Raw genomic sequence first — 14,553 nt, forward strand, 5'->3', positions numbered from 1 at the left:
GGCCCCGCTGTCAGTGTGTGTCCGGACAGGACAGCAGTCAGCTTGGGTGAGTCCTCACCCTGAAGACCCGTGTTCAACTTACCTCTTTCAAGGCCCTTACCCTAAATATAATCACACTCTAGAGTAACCGGACATTATTGTTTCAACATAGGATTTAGGGAAACACAATTCAGCCCAAAGTTCCCTAACAGAGATCCCAACTGTCACTTAAACCATGACTTAAAAGATTTGGGCTCTACTGTTGAGGAAGGTGTTAAAGTGAATATTCTTAATGTCACTGAACTGTACAAATGGTTAAAATGTGAAGTTTTATGTTGTGTACATTGTACTACAACAAAAAATGTGGCTAGTGTGAGACAGTAAACTTTTAATTAGTTTAAATATGTTTAAAAAACATACAGTATGTTTAAAACATATAAGTTTCAAATTGTCCACTATGGTAAGCTCTTATTTTAAATACAGAAAAACATAAATCTTACCTTGTTGAAACATCAACCTTGTTTTTAAGCCTGGGTAAATGTTCTAACTATCACCTTTTACTACCGGGGGAAAAGTATTTCATTTTACTGCCTCAAGCCTAATTTTAAACTGTAAGTTATAAAGCCTACCTTTAAACAGTCTTCAACTACACATAACTAAAAAGCATTCTCTGTCCCTGGGATTCTCCAGGCAAGAATTATGGAGTGGGTTGCCATTTCCTCCTGCAATGCATGCATGCATGCTAAGTCGCTTCATGTCATGTCCAACTCTTCAGTCGTGTCCGACTCTGTGCGACCCCATGGACAGCAGCCCACCAGGCTCCTCTGTCCACAGGATTCTCTAGGCAAGAATACTGGAGTGGGTTGCCATGTTCTTCTCCAAAAAAGCATCTAATATTTACCAAATACTTATAGAAACACAAATTGAATTCGCAGAAACATACTTTAAATCAGAAGTACAGGCCGATATCACCAAAACGGTTTTATTTCGGACACTGACACCATGCGCAACAATGCAACTGTATCATTACTTTGTTTGGTTTCCTTAAGTATTACTTAAGTATGCATTAAAAATACGTTTACATTTAAGAAATGTAACACATTAAAGTCCTCTGTAAACAGAACTCCTTCTCAATATATTTTCCTGCTTTGTTTCATACATAAATAACATAATCTCTAAGTTATAAATAAAACTATTAACTCTTATGACCTAAAAGTATATACAAATTTTGGAGCCTGACAAGAGTGTTTTCTTTCTGATTTTATATAAGTAACAACATGCAGTGTCTGCAATGTTTTCAATCATATAGATGACTTATAATCAAAACCTTTATTGTCTCCCAACCTGTTCTCCCTATAACAGACGTTCCATGTACTTGGTAAAGATGCCACCATTCAAAAGTCAACGCAGTCAAAAGACTAGATTTTAAAAATAGAACAGAAGGTTCCCATTAAATATTATTAAGCCTTATTAAAATCACTTTAGTTTGTTGGAAGAACAAAATATGCTACCAAAGAGTATATGCTTGTACTATCATTTAACTAGAAAGCTAACACAATCTTAAAAATTCAGATTAAATTTGTAGTAGTCTTGGGAAAAAAGTTCATGGAAATTCTGTTAGAGGAACAGAAATCATATTATCCTAAGTTATCTAAACTTTATTTTCAACCATTACTTCAATTAGTTAAAACTTACAGGGTAAAAATAATGACACACAAAAATGACCTTAGAAAGGTATATTCAGAATTCCTGATGCAGAAAACATGATTATTTAGTTTTTGTTTAATGACTGGAAATCTTTATTCCTTCAGAAAATAGTAACATTATTTATTGAATGTCACCACCTGTTTGGTGATTTACTAGATAACCACTCAAGGTATTTAACTAAGTAAGCACTCAAATTATTTTTATTTAACAAAAGTAAAAAGACTTTTCATGTTGGAATTGTTTCACTATGAATTAAAAACTTAGAAAAACATTCTCAATTAATATCTTCCCTATTTAAAGGAATCAAATGACAAATACTAAGCTAAGCACTGTCATTACCTTTAAAATTTCAGTTTTCTAAAAGTTTTACTCTTCAGTCAATATTAATATGATCTGGGTAACACTACTAACTGCCACTCAAACTTGATGTTTAAAAAAGGAAATATTCTTTGTTAAAGAGCAGATTAACAACACGTTTTCCATGTTCTTATAAAAAACAAGATTCTGATATGCATAATGAATCTAAATCAAAAATCCACACATGGTAGCGGAAATTCTGTCAACTTTCAGCTTAATACAACATAAATCCACAGTTATTTTGCATAAACAATTCAAAATTTAAGTTTATAATGGAAATGTCAACAAGTCTTAACTACAACATTACTGCTGATGGGTTCCACTATAGTTCACCCAGGCACAGCAGATGTGCACATCTGATAGACAGACTGCTTAGAAAATTAAAGCTATCAGAGCTATAAATTAGGAATACATAAATATGAACACAGCAATGCCAAAGCATTAGAGCGGTTAAAGAAAAAAAAAAAAGATGTGATGTAAACACAACTGATAGTTTTCTCTGTAAGCCACTTTCCACTGATTTATAAAGCTATGGATTTATAATTCTTTTAAAAAGGACAATGTTTCCACATTGCTACATGCAGTGATTTCATCGTATGTTCTTGACTACAATGCAACCTTCAATCTTCTTACACAGCTTGACATAGCCCATCAGGATTTCTTCAGAAAGTCAGCTTGTCATATTTTCAGCAGCCTAGAACAAGAAAGTATGATTCAGTATAACAAAATCATAGGGGGGTGGGGGGAAACACCATGGAAATACATTTGTCAATATTGCACTGTCATTAACAAACAACTCTTCCCCCACATATAGCAAAGCACTTTTATCAGCATGATGCAGTAGCTTTCACTTTTTGTAGTACATTATTAGAACTACCACTTGGACTGATTGCTAGGCTAACAGTAGAAAATTATTGTGTTTGTGCTCAGTCACTCAGCTGTGTCCAAATTTTTGTGACCCTGTGGACTGCAGGCCGCCAAGCTCCTCTGTCCATGGAATTTTCCAGCAAGAGTACTGGAGTGGCTTGCCATTTCCCACACCAGGTTATCTTCTCAACCCAGGGATTGAACCCATGTCTCTTGAGTCTCCTGCATTGGCAGGTGAAGTTTTTTACCACTGCACCATGCGGGAAGTCCAAACTGCTATATAATCTTAAATAAGAGTTAATGTAAAAATATAGCAAGCACTACTTGAAAAATTAACTTAGAGAAGTCCTCATCCACAGTCTTTATTAGTTTGTTTCTATATGTTTTGTTACAGTGCGAAAAGGGAATTAAGAACAAAAAAGACCTTTCTGTTATGCTGTAATGCAAAGCAATAAAAAAGGCAAAAGAGGAATAATGAATACGTGGCTAACACAGCTTTACCGAAACCACCACCCATTACCCTTTCCCTGATTATTCTGTAGAAATTTCCAGACACCATTATCATTCATCAGAAAATTATTTTATATGCACTTCTAAAAGATAGGATTTAAACAGGCAATTTCTCAAGGCCAAATATGGAAATGTTGAATTTAAATAAGTTTAATCTTAGAAGTGCACGGTAAACTCAATTCATTTATATTTCAACCTCCTAATTAAAACTTGTTTTTTAATATTCAGTCTAAGTTCAGAGGTCCTTCAAGGAAATTCCTTAAGATACTGGGAAAGTTGTAGGTAACTAAATATGAAACATTCTTGTCAACAGAACCTGCTGTGTTTTTCTATATAGCTGGGTGTTCATCTTTCTCTTCCTGGGTTTCCTATTCACAAGAATTAGGACGTAGTTTGAACAAAAATTGCCCCTTTTTCAAAAAGGCTTCTTACTTCTTTCCACCCTTATAGGTTCTTATGACCCTTTAAGCAGTCTTCTCCCTGCTCCAATTTTCATACTAATTTTAGAGCTTCCTCTCCCAAGATACAATGCAACATGTTTTTTCATTTGAATTAGGCAAGCCGTCAACCTTGTAGAGCATTCATGTTAAATGTGTGCGGAACTACTTTGCAGCTGAAAGGAAGACAGCAATCCTAAAAACTCATACAGTTTCCAGACAGTCATTAAAAGTGTATATACAAGTGTATATACAGTGGTCCTGGGGAAAACCCACATTAAAGGTCTTCTCTCCAGACTTCCCACTGCCCAGGTTTATTCCCTCCGTTGTGAGGATGGGTGGGACACGGGACTTCCTTCGTCCCTCACTTCTCTGCCAACTACAAATTCTACAGCGCCGATGTCCTCATGCTGCAGTGAGGAGATACATCACATGCTCTAAGATATCAGTGATAGTACAGGACGGCTTCAAAAGAAAACACACGGCTTAGTGGGTCTGAAGTCACCGATAGTGTGTAATTCAAGGCACCATGGCAAGAAAGTAGAAACTATGGGAAAATGAGTTTTGCCCACAATTTCTGAAATCTCAATCTATAAATGACTGCCAACACATAAATACTAGCATTGAGGAGACAACACAAAAATTCAGTGTTGATAAAAGTAACATTCATAAAATCTAAAAGATTTGGAAGAGAAAAACAAAATAATTAATAAACTTATAATTTTCTTCATATTGAAGAACAGAAGAAAAAACTACGTTTCAGAGCAACAATTCCTTGCAACATTTCATCACATCCTTGATTTATATTGTACATGGTCTAAAACAGAGATGAGTACCATACAATTAAATTCTAATCACTAGGAGGTCTAGGTAAAGATAATACAATGAAGCAAGAAGAGTTTCTCCTTACTTTATTTATCACACTAAGAGAAATAAAAAATATGAGGAAAAAAATTCATGAGCAGCAACCACACACAAGAGAGAACCTATGCATATTAAGGCACTAAGGCTGGGACAGGATAAGGTGGTCAAGAGAAGACACGTGTGGCTGAGTGCAGTTCTGAACCAACCAGCTCCCAACCCAGACCCAGCAGGAGCAGTTAGGAGAGAACAGACTTTGATCTGGAGAGAATCAACCTGAGGAAGTTTATTCATTTTTAATTCAATGAGATTAACTATAATATATTTGTTTTCAAAGTAGCATGAGACCAGCTAGGATGATGTTAACCAAATATTACCAGTGGTTATCTACTGGTGATCTTGAATGATTTTTGTCTCCTTCTCTGTATTTTATGATCTAAATATTTAAAAATTACCAACATGTATTACTTTTATACAACTTAAATAGATTTCAAACATTACTTTCAAGAAAAAGTTCTAATGAACATTTCTTCTTTACTGGATACTTTTCACACTCTCTTCCCCTACCTAGTTTTAGAAAGAGTCTGGTATACCAATTTTAGATTAAGGGAGAAATGTGTTTTAAGAGGCTCTGTGTGTGTATGAGACTGATTTTCCATTCAAATGGGCAACACTTTCTGATTTTTGTTCAACTTAATTGTAGTAAGTCCCCTACATGCAAATAAGTTCTTTACTGAGAGTGTCCAATTTGTTCATAAGTCCAACAAAGTTAGCCTAGGTACCCAACTGACACAATATAGAACTGTACTATAGGTTTATAATAGTATTATTATAACTGTATAACTGTATTTTAGGTTTATAATACTTTTCACACAAATAATACATAAAAAAACAAAGACAAAAAATAAAGAAGCACTTTGAATCTAACAGTGCAGTACCTTGGAAAGTACAGGACAGTGGCTGGCACATAGGGAATGGCATCGAGTGAACAGGCAAGAATTACTTATGGTGAGGGAGAGGATGTGGGAGACGGGAGAGCTGAAGGATGGTCAGCAACAGGAGGCAGAGGGCAAGCTGCAATTTCATTAACACCTGACGTTCACAACTTGAAAGTCTGCTATGTAGCGGAGTTACTGCATTGACTTTGCCTTCAGAGTTCATTATAATTCACTGAATGAGGAATAACCAGTACGTCAAAGCTGAAAAAGTTATGTTAAACAGGCACTTCTGAATCTCCTAATACCTTGATTTAATTCTAAGAAGCTATGTTGTCTGCCCCCTACCTTTCCAGCTAGGTTACCTGTCTCTGCTTCCTTCACATCAGTCAATCTGCGTTAATACAAAAATTTCTTGCTATTCTGCCTCCCTATTCCCTTTCAAACTCCAGCATAGCTGAATAAAAATTTCTGTGGTTGTGGAAAATGTATATTAAATAAATCATCTTCCACTGAAATTTCAGAAATTTACTAATAAAAGGCTATGATACCTCTTATGTTATGAAACAGTATTAAGCCAGGGAAGGTACTTGGGCTCCAGTCCACTGGTTTGGTTTTAATCATTTCATGCTTTTTCAAATAGCAGGCTCAGATATTTTTTTAGAACTTACTGTAGGCAGAAACTTAGCAGGTAACAACTCTGACGTCAGAGGGTCTGAGCTCAAATCCTAGCTCAACCACTTAACTGTAAGTCTGGGGAGAAGTAAGTAAGCCACCACAGCTTCAGTTTCCTTAGGGGTAAACTATTACTAGTAGTCGTAGTAAACATCCTTGCATTGACTATAAAGGAAACAGTGCAGGGAGAGTTTAGCAAAAGTAGAGTAAACACTAGCTATTCTTACTGTATTATGTAGTCATTTTTCTTTCTCTCATATGAAAGCAACAGTTGTTGAGTTAAAAAGAAATAGAAGCTGCTGGACAACACAGGGAGCTCAGCTTGGTGCTCTGTGATGGGGTGGGAGGTGGGTGGGAGGCTCAAGAGGGAGGGGACTTGTGTGCATTTGTGGCTGATTCAAGTTTGTATGGCAGAGGCCTCAGTTCAGTCGCTCAGTCGTGTCCAACTCTTTGCGACCTCATGAACCGCAGCACGCCAGGCCTCCCTGTCCATCACCAACTCCTGGAGTCCACCCAAACCCATGTCCATTGAGTCGGTGATGCCATCCAACCAGCCTACACAACTGTAAACTGTGTTTACAACACAATGGTAAAGCAATTATCCTCCAATTAAAAATACATTTTAAAAAAATAGAAAATTTGAATAGTTTTCATAATTACTTAAAAATTCTGATTAGAAGCCTTACATCTATATCTGACAAAAGTTCATTTCCAAAATATTTAAACAAAGACTACCCACAAAGAAGAAAAGGACAGATAACCCAGAAAAATGGGCAAGCTACATGAAAAGATATTTCACAAAAGAAAATGGCTCAAAAAAATTAAAAAAAAAAATTCATTTGATCTCACTGGTACTCATAGAAATGCTAATACACAAAAAGAAATCCAAACACAGCTACCAGAATGACTAAAATTAAAGACACCAACAATAATAAGTATAGACAAAGATGAGACGCAAGGGAAATTCATTTGCTGCTGGTGGGAATACAAATTCATATAACCACTGTAGTCAAGTCTGCCTTAATTCTTCACGTTGAAGATATACATAAGCTATGATTCAGCAATTCTAGTTCTAGATACACACTCAGCAGAAATGCCCACATACATGTATCAGAAGACACAGACAACTAAGCTCAGAGCAGCATGCTCATGATAGCTCTGGACAGGGAGCAACTTAACATCCATTCATAGTAGAAAGGATAATTAAAAAATACTATGTCTGTATAATGAAACATGATTATTACAGTGAAAGGGAATGCACTACAGCTACATACAACAGAAATGAACCTCACAAAAATAATGTCAAATGAAAAAACTCAGTGGAAAAAAGAAACTGTGCTGTAAAATCTCACTTACAGCAAGTTAAAAATTTTTTTACAAAATTAAACTGTTCAGTGATCCATGCTTAGTCAGTGAAAATGTTAAAGTCTCTATCATAAAAATTAGGACAGTAGTTATTGGAATGGGGAGCAGGAAAGAGAGGCAAGTGACAGGGGGCATAAGGGAACTTCTAGGGTGCTGACGATGAGAACTGTACAGATACTCTATTTATGATACAATTTTGCTCTGTAAATGTGCCTTGTTTACCTTTTGGTGTTAGATTTAATGAAAAAAAAAAAGTTTTAAAAAGCACAAAACCAATGACCCAGATCATTGGAACTTATCAGAGATATTAGTGGAACTTAATCTGAGATGGGTAAACGGCAGGTCTCCTCAAAGGAAGACAAAAGGGTAGACAAAAGACAAAAGCCACCTTCTGGCGGCTGCCAACAATCCTTGGCCTTCTTTGTCCTGTAAACGCCATCACTCCAATCTCTGCCTCTGTCATCACACAGCATCCCCTGTGTCCTGCCAGGGTAGTGCTTTGTGTATCTGGGTCCAAATTTCCCTTGTCTTTATAAGGACATTGGTCATTTACCCATTATGATCTCATGTCAATTTGATTATACCTACAGTTACACTGGAGAAGGAAATGGCAACCCACTCTAGTATTTTTGCCGGGAGAATCCCATGGACGGAGGAGCCTGGTGGGCTACAGTCCACGGGGTTGCAAAGAGTGGACATGACTTAGCGACTTCACTTTCACAGATACACTATTTCCAAACACGGTATATTCACAGGTACTGCACACTTAAGCATATCTTTTTTTGGGGGGGTAGAAACAATATCACCCACAACAAAAGCAGAATTCTAAACATAACCAGAGACTTCTACAAAAAGATAACATGGTTCAGATAGAGAATTTTGTGATCTGAACAAACACTACTGAGATCCTGGCCTTCAGAATTTCTCCTGATGATGACAGATGTTAGTTTAACCTTGTTTAGAATCATTCACATAAAATTTCAGCATTATTGTTTTTTAAACAAAAGCATCTTCATTCAGAGTGAGTGAACATATGCATCTCTACCTTTAAGGCTTCTGTGGCCTTGCGAAGTTCCTTAATAACTGATGATAAAGCTTCTGGGTTAATTCCTTGTTCACAAAGCCGCACACAGATAGACAGAGTTTCCATATCTAATCCAGTATTCAAAATTCTTGAAATCTCAAGTAGGACTGGAAAAAGACAAGAAAATGTTAATAAAATCTTGTAACATTTTAAAAATGCACATGAATACTTCTGCTTTTAATTCATGTAATAGTGCATAACGCCAAAGAATAGCACAGCATTCCTAGATTTGAAAACTGGCATGTAATACTGGAAAACCAGCATATAATACTGCCCTTACTTAGCTCTAGAAACTTAGAAATAAATTTATAACCTCCCTCCACACAACTTTTCCATACCTTGGTTTATATTCTACTACTCATTTAGTATCTGTCTAAAATTTACTTATCATAGTCAAGATTATTCTGAACGTTTTCCCACTTGTTAGCATTCTCTTACAATGTAATTTAATCATTCATGTAATATTCCATTTTAAGGAAATAACATACATTACTTAACTGCTCTGCTGTTTTGTTATGTGGGTCTCATGTTTCCCTGATGAAAATAATAATGTGACAAATATCTGTACAAGGAACTTAATTTTATCAGAATAAATTCCTAGAAGTGGAACTACTTAATCAGTAATATATCATTTGGATTTTGATATGAACTATATGAAAATGACACTTTATTTTGGGATGAATGGATAAATGAACAATACTAAGCCATCCTTCAATTTTAGTCTAAGTCCTTCTGAAAACTTTCATGATATTCATGATTTTTGTGATATGGGCCCGGTTCCACTTTTTCATACTTTATATTCATTTTCATCTCGAGAAGTTCAATTTGTTTAAAAAAACCTTTCTTCCATTCCTCTATTTAACCTTCTGAACAGATGAAGTACCATTCTAACGTTTTCACCTGCTAATCCTGACATCTCTATCAACTGTGGGTCAGTTTTAACAGATTAAAATTTATTATCCTTGGTCACATTCTTCTGTTTTGCATACCTGATAATTTCTGACTGGATGCCAGACACTGTGAATTTTACTGTGCTGGGTGTTTGACTGTTTTGTATTTCCATATATATTCTCAAGCTTTGTAACGAGATACAGTTATCTAGAAACAGTTTGATCCTTTGGTGTCTTTTTGGAGTACTTTCCTTGCACACTGATCAATGCCACGCTGAATACCTGAGGGAGAACATTCCATGGACCTCCAGAATTCTCTCTAGGTGCAGGTTCTTTCCTCTCAGGTACTCTGTCTTAAAAACTCTGCCTGCCTTGGTCTCCCTGAACCCTAAACTCCTGCTCAACTCAAGGTGTCTGCTGGGTTTTGCCTAAGTTACTCCCACCCTGCCACTGCACTGCAGCCTTGAAGGCAAAATCTTAAAAAAAAAAAAAAGAGTATCTGATCTTGTCACATTCCTGTTTTAAATGCAGTAGCTTCCCAGAGTTCTCATATCTTCTATAGGGCCTTAGTATATTCTCATGTCTGCCTCATCTCATACTTCACAACCATTTATCCCCCTTAATTACACTGTCTTTACATGAGCCTTTCAGTCTCATTTACCAAGTTCTTCCCAGTGTAAGTTAAGACCTGGGGAGAAGGAGTCCAGATAAGTTATTGCAATAATGGAGAGTCTGGTAGGTGGCATGGACAGGAGAGATTAATACAAATGGTCAAATCGGAGATGAGTGAAGAACTGAAGAAGCTTAGTGAAGGAGGGACGTAGGGAGGCCTCACATTAGTGAGTAAGGGGATTGAGGGCGGGAGCACGGGCTATATGTTTGCTTCACTGACACTGCCTTGCACGCTGTGGACTCTCTTCACTCCTTTTGCTAGTTTACAACTTGATACAAGTCAACAGTGGATTGAAAATATTTGGGAAAAAAAATTCCAGAAAGTTTGCAAAAGTAAAACTTGAGTTTGGCGTGTATGCGCAGGCAAGCATTAACGTAGCATTCGAATTTATTAGGAATTATAAATAACCAAAAGATGATTTAAAGTACACAAGAGGATGCTGCTGCTGTTCAGTCACCCAGTTGTGTCCGACTCTCTGTGACACCATGGACCGCAGCCTGCCAGGCTCCTGCCCATGGGGTTTCCTAAGCAAAAATACTGGAGCAGACTACCATTTCTTTCTCCAGGTGATCTTCCCGACCCAGGGATCAAACCCAAGTCTCCGGCTTGGCAGGCAGATTCTTTACCACTGAGTCACCGGGGAAGCCCCTATATGAGAGGATGAATGTAGGTTATAGGCAAACACTTAGCGATTTTATATGACAGACTTGAGCATCCACAGATTGTGGTACGGGTGGGTGGGTGAGGGTGTCTTGAACCCAATTTCCCTGCAAATACTGAGGAACAACTGTATCACATTGAAGCCTCTAGTAGGGAAGAAGTAAATTTTAATCACCATTGCCAAAAACGTCATTTGTTGTTACTGTCGCTACGGCTAAGTCATGTCTTACTCTTTTGTAACCCCACGGACTGTAGCCTGACAGGCTCCTCTGTCCATGGGATGTCCCAGGCAAGAATACTGGAGTGGGTTGGCATTTCCTTCTCCAGGGATCTTCCTGACCCAGGGATCGAACCCATGTCTCCTGCATTGGCAGGTAAGAGTCTTTACCACTGAGCCACCAGGGAAGCCCCTTATCCAACAGACCCTATACTAAATCTGGCCAGGATCAATCAGGTTTCTTTCAGTGATCTGTGCAGATAATAACAAAGTCCACCACTTCCGTCTAAAGTATCTTTATCGAAACGCTTTCATTTTCACAATAAAATTACAAGTGTTCATAGCTCAATTTTATAATCCTTGCAAATCATCTGACATTAATTAAAAGATGAAATCACTTAGCTGACTCTAATTCTGATGGGAGGGAGGAAGGAAAAGGATGAGGAGAAATATACTAGATCTTAAAGCAGCGCTGTCAGACTCAAAAAGTTTTGAACACTTCAGTTTGGGTCTCATGGATATATTTAAATACATGGAAACTCCACATTAACAGAATTTCAAAAAGCACTGGTGCTTATGTAGGTCAGCCCAGCCCCTTGGGCAAATTAAAGTTCTATTTCTGGCAATGAGAGTGGAGAGAGGTGGGATTATTAAAGGATTGCACTGAGGACTTTTTCAGTTGAATACGTGGTCAGTTCTTAACAGTGCAAGTGTCACTGTTTCCCTTTGTGCCTCAATCATTATAGACAGCCTGGAAAATATTTTCATTAACTTTGCAAAACTTCGCATTTTGACTGACTGTTTTGGATTCAATTATGATTCAAGAGATGCCAGTTTGATCCCTGGATTGGGAAGATCCTTGGAGGAGGAAATGGCAACCCACTTCTTCGCATTTTGGCTGACTGTTTTGGATTCATTTATGATTCAAGAGATGCCAGTTTGATCCCTGGATTGGGAAGATCCTTGGAGGAGGAAATGGCAACCCACTTCATTATTCTTGCCTGGGAAATCCCACGGATAGAGAAGTCTGGAAGGCTATAGTCCATGGAACGGCAAAGAGTCAGACACACCTGAGTGACGGAGCATGCATGCATGGCATCATACCAATAGACACGACAGGACCTAACTGCCACATTTAATGGTGTTGATACACTGCCAACCTGGGGCCTTCCTTTTTACCTTCTGATTTGGGGACCCACTGTGCATGGAAGAGCAGTGTTCTCTACTTTGCACACTCTCTCCTCCAGTGTTGGTTGAGAAAAAATAATCTGGTCTTTCTTCACTTTTTCATATTCTAACACTATAGTCTTCAATGCTCTCAGTGAAAACCTTGATGATGCAGCCTAAAACGATCAGTTCTCATTTCTGTATCAGTAGTTTCATCACAGAGAAAATGCCGGCTTTCTATTCAAATAGAATCCTGTGCCCATATAATAAGGAACAGTTAATCTAAGAAAACTGACTAGAAGTCAGGCCTCAAATACACTTCACACTGTTCAGAAACCACATTGGTTTCCAAGCAAAGATGTAAGACAATAATGGTGCACACTAGTTTCTAAGTGCACAAATCCACTTACAAAATAAAATAAGCTCTGCTATTTCAAGAAGGATGGGAAAATAGGATGAATATGGTATTAACAAAATTCCATTTTTCAGAAAAAGAGAAAAACAGATACTGAGTAAAAAAATTAGATGCAAAGGCTCTATTAATTAAAAAAAAATTCTTTTAAAAGCGGAGCAGCAGACAGTGCAAAGAAAGTCATAAGCCTTATCACAAGTCCCCATAAAGAAGGGGCTCTAACAGGAAGTGGAGCCTACAGTGAAGGAGCCAGAGATAGGACATGAAGGCTGACACTGCTTGAGAATTTCATGGTTTGAGAGAGAGCAGTTCATGTGGGTAGCCCTTGGAAAACGCAAAAAGCAAAATTTAACATCTATCAAACACACATATACAGATACAGGCAAATAAAATGGGGACAGCAAAAGGGATCGTTGAATGATGTTTATACACGAAAACAGTGCAGGAACTACCTGTTAATGGTCACCTTCGAGATGCCTTTATCAGGTGATCTTATATAAATATTTACAGTAATCCTAGGAGGTAGTATGGGGCTTCCCTGGTGGCTCAGACGGTAAAGAATCTGCCTGTAATGCAGAAGACCCGGGTTCGATCCCTGGTTGAGAAGATCCCCTGGTAGAGGGCCTGGCAACCCAACCCACTCCAGTATTCCTGAGTTAAGAATCCCATGGACAGATGAGCCTGGCGGGCTACAGTCCATGGGGTCGCCAAGAGTCGGACATAACTGAAGCGACTTAGCACTCACGCAGCACGAGGTAGTAATCTTGTTTTACGGGGGTTTAAAAAAAAAAAAAAAGCAGTCTCAAAGATGTTTAAATGACTTGTCCAAGCCTACACCAGGGCTATAAAGTGTCAGAGCCGGCAACAGAAAGGAGGGAGAGGATAACTCCGAGACACTTTTTCCCCCTATTACTTGCGGGCAGTTTTTACCTGCGTGCTCCCTGCTGCAAAACAGGTAAATACGCCCACGGTCTCCGGACACCGGCATCACCGGCTCCAGGATTAAACGGGGGCAACTCTGATTAAAGCACATGTTCCTTCAAGGGACAAGGAGGGATGGAGCGGTGACCAAACATCGGAAGCCACTGTCCACAAGAAGCTCAGTGTGGGGCGCTCCGGAGGCGCTCCCCTCACTGGACGCGGCGCGCGGGGTGGGCGGGGCGCGCGAGACCAGCGCAGGAGAAGGGATGCGGGGAACCGGGGCGGAGGGAGCGTGGTGCAGGGACCAGCCGTGACTTGAATCGCGCGAGAAAGGTCGCGGGGACTGGGCGCGGGAGCGGGTGCGAGATGAGCACTCCGGGGAAAGCACTCGAGGCGGGAAACGGGCGGCGCGCGGGGTCTGGTGCGGGAGGGACCAGGCGCGCGCCGGGCTGACGTGTGGCCGCAACGCCGTGCGCGCGACAAACTACGCAGGAACGGAGAGACGACTCTCAAAGGATGGAGCCATCAGCTCTGGGGCCCTGGAGGGTCCCTTGGGAGGATGTCCAAAGATGCCGATCGGGGCAGGAAGTGGACCTGAAGTCCTCGTGGGCCCAGCCCCGCCCCAGGGCCTTGGCTCTGGGGAACAGAGGCAAGGTAAAGGGGGCGAAACGGGCACTCACTGTCCATGGTCTCCCTCACCGCATTCAGATTCGCTGCCGCTGCCGCCGACCCGGCGCCACTGCTGCTAGCCATGGCGGAGGCCGAAGGAGGCGGGCGAAGGGCCTGACCCGGAACTGGAGCGCCTTCCTTTCTCCTGGGCAATCACACCGCGCGTT

General features: G+C 39.4%; 1 protein-coding gene across 1 annotated transcript; it reads right to left on the reverse strand.

Moving 5' to 3' along the window:
- Window positions 1-947: 947 nt before the first annotated feature.
- Window positions 948-14,551, reverse strand: MZT1 (mitotic spindle organizing protein 1). The gene is made up of 3 exons (XM_065902174.1): window positions 14,398-14,551; window positions 8,739-8,884; window positions 948-2,737 (listed from the first exon to the last, which is right to left on the reverse strand). The coding sequence occupies exons 1-3, from the start codon at window positions 14,468-14,470 to the stop codon at window positions 2,714-2,716; spliced, it is 243 nt and encodes an 80-aa protein (XP_065758246.1). The 5' UTR covers window positions 14,471-14,551; the 3' UTR covers window positions 948-2,713.
- Between the last annotated feature and the right edge of the window lie 2 nt (window positions 14,552-14,553).

The sequence above is a fragment of the Muntiacus reevesi genome, chromosome 11 (assembly GCF_963930625.1).
Source record: "Muntiacus reevesi chromosome 11, mMunRee1.1, whole genome shotgun sequence".
Classification (NCBI taxonomy): domain Eukaryota; kingdom Metazoa; phylum Chordata; class Mammalia; order Artiodactyla; family Cervidae; genus Muntiacus; species Muntiacus reevesi.

Excerpts from the sequence above, each read along its gene's own strand:
- MZT1 (XM_065902174.1), bottom strand. The coding sequence starts at position 14,470 with ATGGCTAGCAGCAGTGGCGCCGGGTCGGCGGCAGCGGCAGCGAATCTG. Across the intron at positions 8,885-14,397 it reads GGTGAGGGAGACCATGGACA|TCCTACTTGAGATTTCAAGA; the intron begins GTGAGTGCCCGT and ends GTCTTTTTCCAG. Across the intron at positions 2,738-8,738 it reads AGGCCACAGAAGCCTTAAAG|GCTGCTGAAAATATGACAAG; the intron begins GTAGAGATGCAT and ends TTCTTGTTCTAG.